The sequence below is a fragment of the Psammomys obesus genome, unplaced genomic scaffold (assembly GCF_907164565.1).
Source record: "Psammomys obesus unplaced genomic scaffold, mPsaObe1.curated_primary_1811, whole genome shotgun sequence".
NCBI classification, from domain to species: Eukaryota; Metazoa; Chordata; class Mammalia; order Rodentia; family Muridae; genus Psammomys; species Psammomys obesus.
In genome coordinates, this window is record NW_026596117.1 from 2,677,667 (window position 1) to 2,693,397 (window position 15,731).

General features: G+C 36.6%; 1 protein-coding gene across 1 annotated transcript in view; it reads left to right on the forward strand.

The window, feature by feature from the left end:
• Nucleotides 1–15,731, forward strand: part of Epha5 (EPH receptor A5) — a 324,424-nt gene that overhangs the window by 68,331 nt on the left and 240,362 nt on the right. Inside the window, exon 3 of the mRNA XM_055629171.1 lies at nucleotides 9,359–10,022. Within this exon, the coding sequence (XP_055485146.1) occupies nucleotides 9,359–10,022 (664 nt within the window). The remainder of the gene's footprint in view (nucleotides 1–9,358; nucleotides 10,023–15,731) is intronic.

The following is a 15,731-nucleotide window of genomic DNA, read 5'->3' on the forward strand; positions in this document are numbered from 1 at the left end:
GTGTGTGTGTGTGTGTGTGTGTGTGTGTGTGTGTGTGTGTGTGTGTGAGTTGTTGTTGTTTGGACCAGAAACAAAAATAACAAATATATACAGGAGATGAGATTTGAAATAGACCTACAGCTCTATCTTGCCTCCTTTCATCTCTAGCAGAAAAGTGTTGAAATTCTGAAAATAATGCTGTCCCTATGGACTTGCAGCTGCTGGATGCACAACACTCTGACAGTAGAAAGCCTCCTTTTCTAAGGATTTTCATTAATCCTTCTGTGGCTGAGGGATGAGGGACTGAGTCTCTGTTATGGCTCTATAATCACTTAAACGTGAATAAGCTCACAGCCCTAATGGGGTTGTTTCCCAACAAAAAATGAGATGGAAATTTGTTTTGAATAGCCGCTGATTACAAGAACATGATTAATGTGAAATATGAAATTGATTTATGGATACTGCTGTCACGACCCAGGCTACAAAGTGTAATATTATCTAGTGAAAAATGAGGGCAGAGCAAAGAGCAGTGGCAGACACAGCATCATACTTTTAAGATGCATTTCATAAATTGGATGTAAAATCCAGAGTTGCAAATGGCTTACTGAAATATGTTTGATGTTGTTGGCAAGTTAGCAAGAAGATAATTGTATTTATTTTGTCTGAAACCATAAGTACAGCATAGGTTAATCTACTTTCTTATTAAATGAAATCATAACGATATAGTTTTTTTTTCTTTTTCATTCACTATGATTTCCATATTGCTTTGAAAAGAAAATTTCTCTGAAGAATTTACAGTTGTCTATGATATGCTATCATTTAGATTAATGGATACAATTGTGCCGCTTTTGAATTTCACACACTACAGACAATATACACATATGGATAATGCTAATATTCTCTTTTCTCTTACCTTGACTGTCACAGAGAAACACTTTATGGTTATTATGTTAGTACCTTGGGTTCTTGTGCACCTGTTACATCTTGAGATATGGAAAATATTTTCAAATCATAAAATCTCCAAATCTCCAATATAATTATGTATTCCATCACTTTAATTTTTTGTTAAAATTAACATACAAAGCACTTGTTTCACATTTTTGTTTCCAATACATACCCTCTGCTTATTGACTATCCACTGTCTTACCCTTTGTTCCCTTTCCACTTCTCACTGGCATCTCCTGGGTGACAAATAGTCCACTCCTCTGCTGTCATCTATTGAATATTACATTACTCTCCGTCCCTCTAGAAATTTACCCCCGTTCCTGGTTCAATTCGGTTTCTCTGTGGCTCTGTCTGTCTGTCTGCCTGCCTCTCTCTTTCTCTTTTCTCTCTATCTCTCTCCCTCCATTTCTCTTTCTGTCCCTCACTCCCCCAATGCACATCAACACATCTAGAGCTCTCTCTTTGTGTCCCTCACTCCACCCCCTCATGTCTAAGATCCTATATGTTAGAAAAAAAAGTACCATATTTGTCTTTGTGAGTCTGCCTTATTTCTTTTAACACAACAGTCTTCAGCTCCATGCATTTCATGCAAATGTCACCATGTTATTCTTTAATTCTGAATAAAATTTTATTACTTGTATGTGCTGTATTTCCCTCATCTATTCATTTGGTAAGGAATATCTAGGTTGGCTCCACAACTTTCCTGATTTGAGTGGTGTCAAAAATAAACATGGGTAAGCAATTATTCTCCACAGAGTCCTGTGATTTAGACTACTTTGGGTATATTTTCAGGTGTGGAACAGCTAATTCATATGGTAGCATACATTTAGTCTTTGGAACACCTCCAAACAGATTTCCAGAGTGGCTGCAGTAGCTGACAACCATACCAGCAATATGTATGTTTCCATTTTAAACATGTAGGGAATTGAGATCACAGATTTTCTTTTTAAAAATGATAGGAACTCGATAGTTGTATAGGCTTTTATAATAGTGACTATCTTTTGGCATAATGTAAAAGAAAATATATGTTGTAAAGCTTCAGTTTGAACACATCCTCACACATGGCTGTATTATTAGAGTGAAATAAATCAGATTTAGAATTCTATTTGACTTAAGATGCTGCTTGTGAAATTACAACTTGGCAAAAAATTACTGACAAATTTGATAATATGCATCATAGATAATGGGTTGCTTTTTAATAGGATGCTGATGAGATCATTTAAGGTTTTATCTAGCTTATTAATTTGTTAATTTTAGACATTCCTACCCACTTAGCCCATTCTGTCTTCTAAAATTATTATTGACAAGTTTATATGCTGTAATTTGTTTTCATTAATAAGATTTGTCCAAAGAACAATGTTAGGTTTTCAGTATTAAAATATTCATGAATTATTTTATAATTGCATTAAACATAAAACTTGAATATTTATTTTAAAAGTGTAATTATATATAATATTATATGTAGTGTTTAGTTTTTAATTTTTATTATATATTTTATAATTTATATTATTTGTATAATATAATTTCACTAAGAAATAAGTTTCTTGATTAAATCATAAACTTTCTTTGGGACATTATTTTTTCTTTGCAGTACTTGGAATAAATTTCAGGGCCTCAGGGACTCACACACATTAGGCAAGCAAGTACTCTGTTACTGAAGAACATCTTTAACCCTCATACTTACATATATTTACTTTTACAAGGTACTCCTAAAGGCCTTTGTATTTATTGAGTTATTTCTTTTCAACTTAGATAATAAATAATAATAAATAATTTAACAATTGATAAATAAAACATTTGCAGAGAGAAAGGGAGAATATCTCCTTTGACATTCTCATATAGTATTGTATATACATACTCAATTACTCATGAACTTCCTTTCCTATGAAAATTCTCATGTAAACTTGAAAGAATCACTTGTTAGCAAGTGATTATATTTATATTAGGAATTAAATCTGAGCTCATAAATATCTGTTCTTGTTCATAGGCAAGAAAATAATCAACTTCAGTTATATTTCATACACAAAAAAATTGAGTCATTATTATATTATACTCATGAATTTTAAAGTTGTTGCAAGCATCTAAAGTAATTTTTTTCTCCACTAACATATTTCTTCAGAAAAAGACAAAATTTAGATTCAAGTAATTTTTGCTAGATTTTGAACATTTTACCACAATTATTTTACCAAAGAACTGTACGTATTTGGAGAAAATAATTTTGTGAAACAGAAATTTTGTCTTACATCTTTTATTTTAAAAGCTTTGTTTCCTTGGAAGTTTCACATAACCAAAGATAAATCTTTTGTCAGGTGAGTTTCCCAGTGTCAGGAAACTTAACAAGAGAGTGTTGAGACTATAAGTTTATCGCCATCAACACTTTTACCATTTAATAAAATTTAAAAAAAAATTCCTGTTCTCTAAGCAATTAAAACTCTCCTCTTTCATTTGTGAAAATTATGTCAAATGAATCTAGATTTTATTCACTAAAGTATTAACCTTTAGGACTGAGTGATAGCTCAACAATTAAGAAACTTTTTCATTTGGTAACCTATCTGGGCTTCAATCAAAAACCAGGAATGGAGAGGACCTAGACCTCCTGCTCAGATGTAGATAATAGGCAGCTCAGTTTCCAAGTGGGTTCCTAGTAGGGGGAACAGGGGCTGTCTCTGACATGAACTCAGAGGCTAGCTATTTGATCACCTCCCCCTGGGGGGTCCAGCTTTGTCAGACCACAGAGGAAGACAATTCAGTCAGCCTTGATGAGACCTGATAGGCTAGGGTCAGATTGAAGGGAAGGAGGACTCCCTTATCAGTGGACTAGGGGAGGGGAATAAAGGGAGAAGAAGGAGGGAGGGTTGGACTGGGAGGAGACCAGAGAGGGGACTACAGAAGAGATACCAAGTGAATGAATTGTAATAAGTAATATATTTTTAAAAAATTCAAGGATTTTTCCTGGTAAATCCATTATTTGTATTACATAATTATAGACATAACTACACTGTTTTGTAAATAACTGAACTCAGGGCATAAGCAACCAGGTTAATAACTGCCAAATTATCTAATACTATAACGCTGATTTTCACCAGTATTTTTGCTTTTATGACAACCGTTTTATTTATTTTATTCTTTTAGAAATATTAATTTTATGTGTATGAGGGTTTTTTTTTCCTGCATAAATATATGTGAATCATGTGTTCGGATATCTGTAGAAGTCAGAAAAAAAAAAATCAGAGTCTCAAGCTGATACTACAGAAAGCTGTAAACTACCCTGTGGGTGGGGGTAAAAAGCCTGTAGAGAAAACAGAAACTGAGAGTTGGAGTATCTCTGTGACAGAAGATACTAAGTCAGAATAGGCTTCTGGGAGGATATAGAGAGGACTCAAGCAGAGACTACTATTAGCAGAGGCTGCAGAGACTGAAGAGGACAATCACTAACTAGACTAGTCTCCTAGCAGAGGGAAGGGTAAAACCATCCCAGCACAGAAAAGTCAACCCAAAATTTTCCTTGCCTACACGATGTGCAGAGATTGATGGAATACCCAGCCAATGCCTGGCCCAACCAAAGACCGACCCTATGGGAGAGTGCCAAACCCTGATGACGTGAATAATAATCTGCTAAGCTAACAGACAGGAACCTGACAGAGTTGTCTTCTGAGAGTCTCTGCCCAGCAGCTCCTCAAAATAGATGCTGAGATTGACAGTCAAACATTAGATGATGCTTAGGGCATCTTGTGAAAAAGTAGGAAATAGAGAAAAGGACCTGGAGTTGACAGTAATTCCGCAAGAAGACCAACAGAGCCCACTAGCCAGAACCCAGAAGGGCTTGTTGAAACGGACACATCAACCAAGGACCAGGCAGGAACTAGATCTAGGCCCCCTACAAAGATGGAGCAGATGGACAGTTTAGGCTTTATGTGAGCCTAAAAAAGGGAAGTAGGGACTGCATTGGAAACAGGCTCACTTTCCGACTTCTTTGACTTTCCCCTAGCAAGACTGCCTTGCGAAGCCACAGTGAAAGAGGACATGCCCAATCTTGATGCAACTTGATGAGCAGGGCTGGACGGGAAAGGGAGTGTCCCGTTTGCTGAGAAAAAGGGAAGGGGGAAGCAGAAAGAGGAAGAGTGGGACTGGGAGAGGAGGAAGGATGGCGCTACAACAAGGATGTAAAATGAATAAAAGAATTAAAAAAGAGAAAATGGGATATACATAAATATACATACATATACGTATATGAATATATATACATATACATATATATATATATACATATATATATATATATATGAAACAATGCAACCAAGAATCATGCATTAAGACATAAATCATTATAATAAAATAGCAACTAGGCTAACAAACAAGACATTTTGTTGCAGGATTTTTATGTGTAGAAAAAAAAAATTAAACCCTATTTTGAAGCATAAAATTTCCAGTAATTATAAATGAAATTATACAAGTGTTTTGAGGCTGTGTAGGAGTATATTTGAGCGTCAGTGGTGAACAGAGGGAGTGTGCTCATTCACACTGTTCTTACTACATACCCTGGAATCTTGGGGAGATAGAAGTCTTTATAAACTTCAGATTTTATGGTTTCATATGATGATATTGTCATTAAACTAAACAAAATACATCACACAGAACTTTCATATTGAAAACAGTAAATGACTCTGTTGGAGACCAACAGAGCCAAAATATCTGGGCCCAGGGGTCCTGCAGAGATTGCTCAATCAACCAGTCATGAAGAGGACCTAGACCCCCTGCTCAGATGTAGCCCATAGGCAGCTCGGTCTCCATGGGTGTGTCCTAGTAAGGGGAACAAGGGCAGTCTCTGGCGTTAACTCACCCAATCAAAGAGTGCCTGCTCTTTGATCACCTCTTTCTGGCAGGGTAGCCATACTAAGCCACAAAGAAAGAAGATCCAGATAGTCTTGGTGAAAGCTGGTAGGCTACAGTCAGATAGTAGCAGAGGAGAACCTCCCCTATCAGTGAAATAGGGGAGGGACATGGGGGGAGAGATAGGGAGGGTGGGACTAGGAGGAGCTGAGGAAGGGGGCTACAGCGGGATTCAAAGTGAATAAATTGTAAATAATAATAATAATAAATTTAAAAGTTAATTATATTTAATTAATACTGAATAAATTTCCAAGCACAAGTTTTATTTTGTTCCAAGGCATCTAGAAGTTGTTGTATAAAATACAAGAACATTAAAAAAAACAGTCATCCATTTGTCGAGATTTTTTCTTTGCAATGTGGTCTTTCAAGAACATTCTCTGTCAGGTGGGAGCAATGTTGAAGAAAATCAATCCCTTGCCAGATTTTTATTTCTCCCTCTCATAGGAAAACATCAAAATTGAGCTAATAAACTTTGACTGAAACATGACATAAAGTATAGCTACATTCTGTGATGTGGAATATTGTGGAGTTTAATTTATATGAAGTTGTCCACTATTTTAGTGGGGTGCAAAACAAAAATTGAATACTTTCAAAATATGACATCAGGAACAAAATACCTAAAGTAAGTTGTGAAAATTGTACTTAGCAAAATGTAATGTTAATAAAACTCAATTCAACCAACTAATGCCCAAAGCTAAAATCATAAGAGTAATTATGATATTAAAATAAATAATTTGAATTTTAATAAAAATTTCTAGTGTTGGTTGGCGAAATTGCTGAACAGGTAAAAGCACAATTATCAAGACTGTTGACCTGTAATTGATTTCAAGATTCCACGTGATGGAAGAAGATAACTGACTCCTGAAATTTGTCCTCTGACATCCACACGTATACATGGTATGCAGATTCCCAAGAGCATGCACACACATGTGTACACAAAAACACACACACAAGTTTAGTGAATGTTAAAAAATTAAAATTTATTTTTCCTAAAATGTTATAAATTTATTTTTTCTCAAAGGTTATAAATTTGGGCCATTTATAGGAACAAAATTTTGTTTTGTTTTCTAAGAGAACACAAATCATAAGGCCAGTGATCTTCCAATTATGAAGTATTCTCAATTTGTAGAGTTTCTGGATTAAGGAGGGGTATGTTAACGAATGTTTGACATTAATTCTTTCAATGTAGAGTCTGCGATTGCATAAACAGTAGGATGACCATTCTTCAGCTCTAACACATTTGTTTCTGAATAATATAGTATATAGACAGGATTTATTTGTTAATTAATTAATTTATTTATTTATTCTTTTTTATTATTAATTACACTTTATTCACTTTGTATCTCCCCATAAGCCCCTCCCTCCTCCCCTCCCGATCCCACCTTCTCTCCCCCTTTTTCACTCATGCCCCTCCCCAAGTCCACTGATAGGGGAGGTCCTCGATCTCATCAGGAGTGGCTGCATTGTCTTCCTCTGTGGCCTGGTAAGGCTGCTCCCCCTTCAGGGGGAGGTGATCAAAGAGCAAGCCAATCAGTTCATGTCAGAGGCAGTCCCTCTTCCCATTACTAGGTAACCCACTTGGACACTGACCTGCCATGGGCTACATTTGTGCAGGGGTTCTAGGTTATCTCCATGAATAATCCTTGGTGGGAGTATGAGTCTTTGGGAAGTTCCCTGTGTTCAAATTTTCTTGTTCTGTTGTTCTCCTTGTGGAGTTCCTGTCCTCTCCAGCTCTTGCTATTTCCCACTTCTTACATAAGATTCCATTCACTCTGCCCAACAGTTGTCCATCAGGCTCAGCATCTGCTTTGATAGTCTGCAGGGCAGAGCCTTTCAGAGGCCCTCTGTGGCAGGTTCCTAGCTTGTTTCCTTCTTCTTCTGATTAGACAGGATTTATTATGAGTGGATAATGGTTGAAAATATCAGCCTGGTTCCATGAAGTAGTAACTCTACAGTGAACCTCAGATGAGGAACGGAGGAATGGTCAGGAAGTCAGAGCTTTATCTGCACAGACAGTTGGTCTGATGGCTTCTGTGTTTATGCACGTTTTAAACTGCCCTTTCTTGTTTCTGGTCTTCAAATATTCTACTTCTGAAATGGTTGGTACATCCAATCTTCTGCTTCTTTTTTTTTTTAACTGAACAATAGTATTTTTAACTGATCACAGTATATATCTTCAGTTCTCCATTCATTTTGCGAAACTGTTGTGCCAGAGACGGGATTCCAGTTTTTAACAACATTTTGGACTAAAACGGAACTGCCAGACACAATTTTCCTCCAAACAAAGACAGTTAAGCATCTTTATTCAGAAGTTGACTGTGAAGTTTCTTAAGCACTGTTCCTTAACCTCAATTGATGAATTCCTTGATGTAGGAAAAAGATAAATAGAAATAAAAAAAATGAAAACACAACTGGATGATATATAACCCTGATAGCATTAAGGTCAGAATCAATTTCGTTCATACAATAGTTCTTAGTATGGATTTGAGAGCTCAGTCTAAAGGAAGCTTATAGCCTAAACTCTGTCCTGAGTATTTTCTAATATTAAAGGAAAAAGATGTAATACATGAGCTGGTGGATTGGAAATGAGAGCCATGCTGAAGCCGAAGGAGATAGCTGGTTCTCTAGGCAAGAAGCTTAAAAGGTCAGTGAGGGCAGACAGAAGAAAGTTATTCTTACCGTTTAGGAAGAAAAAATAGTCTATGATACACGTATGAATCGGTGACTCAGTTTACTGATGAATGTGGCGGACATGGGAGGCCTGACCGGCTGTAAGTGAAGAATGCAAGAGTGTTCAGAGCCTGAGAAACATGGGACATTCAGTAAGCACCTCGGTAAGCCATCCTAAGCTATCAGGACTTAAATTTTAAGGCAAACACATAAGGAATGAGCAGAAACAGATGCAAGGAACACGGGCTAGGAGTATGAACATTAGGGAGTTGCCTGAACTGCAGAGGCAGGCCCATGTCCACCTTATAAACACTCAGTGGCCAGTCCTTCCCAAATTCACACATTTGTCACTGGGAGCAACCAAATCAACCAGAGTTTATTTTTTTGGAGGGGTGATACAGAGCCATAGAGCATCTGGAAAAAACGAATAGATAATGTTTTCTAGGGTCTTCAATTAAATGACTGTAATTTCCTTGATTTATCTCTCGTAAAAGTAACTGTAAATTTACCTCTTTCCTGAGTTCATGTTGAATAATATGTACTTTTTTTCTTTATTTTATTTTGTTTGTTTCCTCATCATATCTGTTTTTGTTTGTTTGCTTTTGCGAAAAGCAAAATCATTTCTTTATTCCAGGAGAAACTGCCAAAGAACCAAGGGTGCTTTTTCAGACTTAATTTAAAACAAATAAAATAAAATGTTTTTGTGGATCTCTTCTCCTCATGTTTTTTTATATGACTTATTTCAGTGGTGTGTATATGAAGGAATACATATTTCTTGTGGTGAATTAGGTTTTATGGGTTTTGTGAATTTCCTCTTTGCATTCTGAGTTTCCTTTTTGTTTTGCTTCACATCTTTCTGTTTTGTCTTGTACAGTGGGAGGAGATTGGTGAAGTGGACGAAAACTATGCCCCTATCCACACATACCAAGTATGCAGAGTCATGGAACAGAATCAGAATAATTGGCTGTTGACAAGTTGGATCTCCAATGAAGGTGCTTCCAGAATCTTTATTGAACTCAAGTTTACTCTAAGGGATTGCAACAGCCTTCCCGGAGGACTGGGAACTTGTAAGGAGACATTTAACATGTATTATTTTGAATCGAATGACGAGAATGGGAGAAATATTAAAGAGAACCAGTACATCAAGATTGATACCATTGCTGCTGATGAGAGCTTCACAGAACTTGATCTCGGCGACCGTGTCATGAAACTGAACACGGAGGTCAGAGATGTGGGACCTCTGAGCAAAAAGGGATTTTATCTTGCTTTCCAAGATGTTGGTGCTTGCATAGCTCTGGTGTCCGTGCGGGTATACTATAAAAAATGTCCTTCTGTGGTAAGACACTTGGCTATCTTCCCTGACACAATCACTGGAGCGGATTCTTCACAGTTGTTAGAGGTGTCAGGCTCCTGTGTCAACCATTCTGTGACAGATGATCCTCCCAAAATGCACTGCAGTGCTGAAGGGGAGTGGCTGGTTCCCATCGGGAAATGCATGTGCAAAGCTGGATATGAAGAGAAAAATGGCACCTGTCAAGGTAAGCCTTTGCCTGTGGATTTGTGAGGACTTTGTTCTTTTCTTGGATCATGCATATATGTATTTCCTACATATATGCATTACAACCAGTGACCTTTTACTTTGTTAATTTATCGAGATTATTTCCCTTCAAGTTTGATTTCTTCTCTGAATTTCAAAATTTCCAAGCAACAGTGAAAGATTTAATGCATGATTTTACTGGATATACATAATTAATGCTCAGAGAGTGTCTGACTTTTCTCATGATGTTTTATATTAACATCATTCTCAGAAGTTTTCTTTTGAAGGCCATGACCAATTGCCTGCGATCATCCACTGTAGCATTGCTGTCTGTACCACAGAGGTTTGCATTCATGAAGTTGTTTTCTATCCTTGTTTTTCTGTACAGAGTTTAAAAAAAAAATTAAAGGAGACTTCTCCTAGCATGCTTTAAACTGCCATTTAAATTTTTTTTAGAAGTAGGTTCAGCCATATGAACATCTCTGGAAAACATTTGTCATCTCGCAGGACTTAGCTTACTATGTTGTTCACATATGGCTGCAATTATGTTTGATGTTCACAATTTATAGACCTATTTTAAATGCATAATAACCAATGCCCCATAAAAAAGGAGTGTATAGAGACAGAACCAATACAGAAAGGTCATTTCAAAGCAATTTGCACTTGGAGATTTGTTTGTTTGTTTGTTTGTTTGTTTTAATTTTTCTTTTAAATTAAAACTTGATCATGCATGGTTCCTCATTCATTTGAAAATGCTCTCACTTTGCCTACAGTGTGGTAAGTTGCCCTTTCAGACTTGGATATTTATCAATGGCTTTTTGAAATCAGATAGTGTTTCATGCCAAAGTAGAGAATGGTGTATGAGGGAGAACACTTTTTTCCCCTTTGAAAATGTGTGCTCTTATGAAATCATAATTTTAAGTAGACAACAAGGCGTTTGTGTGCATTGACTGAAGAGAAAACCCAATACTGGGCATACCCTCAGTGTACCTTCTGATAGCGTCATAACTGTTCTTACTGCCTAAGACATTTTTATATGTACTAAACTGCCTAGCTTGCTCAAACATCATTTACCTGTTAATCATTATGAGGCTGGCTTATTAATTCTCCCCAAAACTCTTACATATACTAAAGTTTCCTTTTTCAGTATCAGCTCCTAATTTAGGGCTTTTTAATATTGTTTTTTTTTAATTAATTCTGTAGTTATTTTCCAATGTAAACTATTTTGATATATATGCACATACACTCAAGAATGTTGTCAATGAACTCAGTAGCTGGCTCTTTGATCACCTCCCCCTAGGCGGGGAGCCAACTTACAAAGCCATAGAGAAAGACAGTGCAGCCAGTCCTGATGAGACCTTATAGGCTAGGGTCAGATGGAAGGGGAGGAGGACCTCCCCTTTCAGTAGACTGAGGAAGGGGCATGGGAGGAGAAGAGGGAAGGAGGGTCAGATTGAGATGAGATGAGGGTGGGGCTCTAGCTGGGATACAAAATGAATAAATTGTAATAATTAAAAAATAAAAATTTTTTAACAAGAAAAATGTTGTCAAATGGACATTGTGCTTCTAAATGTTTCTAAGTTTGTTGGTGAAATGAATCATAGTTCATTTGATTGGATTTATTTTAAAGGTTTAATACCTTTTAATTTATTAACAATTACATTAGTTTATGGTGAGATCATATATAATTTCTTGATAATATACCAATTAAATTAATGTTGACTGTAGCATTTTATAACCTATCATAAATATACAGTTTACTAATAATTCCCTAAATTTATTTATTGTCATTTTAAAGCAACAATCTAGACTGATCAATTACGTTATTTTAGAACACAGATGGAGCCAAAACTAGACCACTATAAAATTTGTTCTCATTCTGATTAACACAGAGTAGAGGAAGCCCTTGCGTCACATTCTCTTGGTACTTATAATTGAAATTGTACTATCTTAAGGGAATGGTGCTTCTGTCTGAATGTTTGCTGAGGACTTAACACCACTTCCTTTTTCCTGCTCGTACTCTACATGATTGAGTAGAGACCACAATGAGTTACAGCAGATGAACTGGAAAGCCGTGTTTTAAAACCATATCTTTAAACTGCTCCATGTTGCTATGGCCTAGTGTTTGAACACTGGCTGCTCTTCCGGAGGACCCGAGTTCTACTATCAGGACTATGTGGCAGCTGGCAATTATTTGTAATTTCAGTTGCAGAAAATCAGACATTGTTGTCCAAGACTGAATGTGGTGCACAGAAATAATACAAGCAAAACACCCATACTGAAAATTGATAATTTTAAAATATAAACGAACGCATCTAAATTCTTGAGGTTTCCTCACGTCTGTGTCAGTGGAGCAATGCCTTCTGGGTTTGTAGTATGGCTAAGTGTACAAGCCAGTATAGTCTATACAGAGACATCTATCTTAATAATGCCTCTTCTCTTTTAAACATTTTCAATTATTTTATTAATTTGTTGCCTTTGAACCATGTCTATGAGCCATCGACATGTCTATGAATGTATGTCTATGAACTGTGAACATGCCTGGTACCCCAAGAGAAAGAAGAGAGCATCAGGTATTACAACTGTAATTTCGGAGCATTGTGAGCTGCTGTGAAGAGGCTGGGAATAGAACTTATGTCCTCTGCAAAAAAATGGCTCTTATTGGCTGACATGTTTCTCTTTCCCCAGCCTATTGTCTTTAAGAGTGTAATTTTATAAATAACCCATCTCACTGAGTAACTAACATAACAAAATATTTACTTTGCTTCGGTTATTTAAAAGCTCTCACACGTTCTGAAGAAATTTATATGGACAACAAGTGTGTGAAGGAATGACATGAATGAAATTAAATGACATAAAGTACACTAGGACTTTCATTATTCGATTGTAACCTCTGCCCTAAACTATTAAGTTGATGTTTAGGAATACTTTTATTAGGCCATAAGTGTAGGACTGATTCAGACATTTTCTTTCTAAATGTCTTTCTTGCCCAAACCAACACAACATGTTCATAGAAATTGCAACTCAAATCTCTATCTCCCCAAATCAGGCACTCTCTCCTAGTTCCTTCTCTAATCTAAAATTAGGTCTTATTGGAACTTTGTTTTACTATATAATGGATGGCTTTATGCATAGGTTTCATTCTTTTTTTTTCTCATTTTTTTAAAATTTTTTTATTAATTACACTTTATTCATTTTGTATCCCCCCATAAGTCCCTCCCTCCTTCCCTCCCGATCCCACCCTCCCTCCCCTTTATGCATGCATGCCACTCCCCAAGTCCACTGATAGGGGAGGTTCTCCTCTCCTTTCTGATCTTAGTCTATCAGGTCTCATCAAAATTGGTTGCATTGTCCTCTACCGTGGCCTGGTAAGGCTGCTCCCCCCTCAGGGGGAGGTGATCAAAGAGCAGGCCAATCAGATTATGTCAGAGGCAGTCCCTCTATAGGTTTCATTCTTAAGCATGTGGATATAGCATCTATAGAGAAATGCCAAGATTACTGTTTTGCACACACTTTTTCCTCTTGTACACTTACAGTTGAGTAGCGACCTTAATGATGTTTTTTTAATTTAATTTTTTTCTTATCAGTTACGTTTTATTAACTCTGTATCCCAGCTGTATCCCGCTCCCTCATTCCCTCCCAATCCCACCCTCCCTCCCTCATCATCACTGTGCCCCTTTCCAAGTCCACTGATGGGGGGGGGGAAACCTCCTCCCCATTCATCTGATCCTGTTTTATCAGGTATCTTCAGGACTGGCTGCAAAGTCCTCCTCTGTGGCCTGATAGGACTGCTCCTCCCTTAGGGGGTGGGGAGGTCAAAGATTTTTTTTTTTTTTAACCTTAAGATCCTGTCTCTGGGTTACATGCTGGGATGAAACATCATGACACAAAGAACCCATCCTTGGGAAGGAAAAGACATATTTGGTTTATGCTTTCACATCACTGTTTATCATGGAAGGAAGTCAGGACAGGAACTCAAGTAGGCAGGATCATGGAGGGAGGAGCCAATATGGAGGTCATGAAGAAGTGCTGCTTATTGGCTTAGTTTTCATGGCTCACTCAGCATGCTCCTTTATAGAAACCAGACTACCAACCACAACAGGCTGCGCTCCCAGCCATGGATCACTAATGTAAAAGATGACCAACATTGTTGTCCAATCACAGCATGGTCTGTTCGAGGTTTTTTCACAGTTAAGGTTCCCTCCTCTCATATTACTCTCTTGTATAATGTTGTCCTAAAGCAAACACAGACCAGGAATATGTTTGTCCTTATTTTGGTCTCTGTTCTTTGTGTTCTTCTCTATATGCTAAGCATGAAATCTTTGTTCAGTTTCTCAAAAACTTTTTTTTTTCATTGCATTACTTGTTTTTTTTATAAATCTTCCCTTACCCCCTTGAATAGTCATCTGTCTTCATCATTCCTGGTTATTTCTGACTCAGCTGTCTGATCTGCATATCAGTTCCCTTTCTTGAGGGAGGCTTTAACTGTTCAACAGTAAGTCAACCCTCATTCTCATTAAACCACACCCTGCGATTTCACAGGATCATTTAGACTTAAAAGGGTTTTCCTAGTTTATAATTTTTTATTTGATTAATGATTCTTTGATTAACAATTCATTCTACTTCCATTTCACTATTCACTTCTGATGGCAGGAGTGGTGCATATTTGAATTAAAATGTTAAGAAAGAAATTAGAAACAAAGAGGAAAGAGTAAATTCAACAAAGAGAGAAGAGAATGTAAAAATACATGCAAAATACAGTTTTGTTAATTTTTTTTTTTTTTTGCAATTCTATTCACATACAGAAAAATTTCATGTTCTGCCTGGAAATTATTTCTAAAAATCTTCTAAAAATAATGATGTCTTAGCCAAAGACTCTGAGGACAAAATCTAAATATCCAGGTATAAGTCATTTTTGTGCTATGAAATGATTGACATTTCATGGATTCACTCTTGTGGACACCACCTTAGTCAATTTTGTCAAAGTACAAAATGGTCTATTAAATCTATATATTTATGAAGTGTCCCTATTACATAATGACATTTAATTACTTAGCGTCTCTGATAATCAAATCAGGTTAGGCTTTAATTAGGGCCGTAATTATATCAAGATACTGAAGTCTTAATGCATTGATTGTAATGCATTAAAATATTTGCAGAATCTTCTCTGGGTGGTGACTTGGTAAGATTGGGCAGTCATGCCTGTGTGACCTACTATACCTGTAGGCATAATGGGATTGACCTGAAGATTTTCGGGAATTGAATCTCATGACTGAGAAAGCTAGGCAGTTAATTCGCTATATGATCTCACACCGAAGGATAACAGAGCATAGGTTCAGTGGACAAGGTCAGTTAAGTAATTCAAGATCCTTTATCCTCATACCACTTGAAGCCTCCATTGAACCTCTTTTATGATAAGCGGACAGCTTTATCTACAATAATCTATCTCAGGCCCAATAATACAATACTGCAGCCTTCATCTCATTACCTTAAAATGTGCTGTGTTAGCTTTGCAGTACTCAAATTCATGCCTCAAATTTTTATAACTGACTTCTGTAAGTATGCAAAATTATTTCTTTGAATTATGTTATTTGTTTTCAGAAACAAATACTAACTCAAATTCATTTAGCCACGTGTTTCCTTACCTTTCATTTATCATTAATTTCATGTTATTTTTCCCTCAGGAGTCATATGATTTTTTTTTTATTAT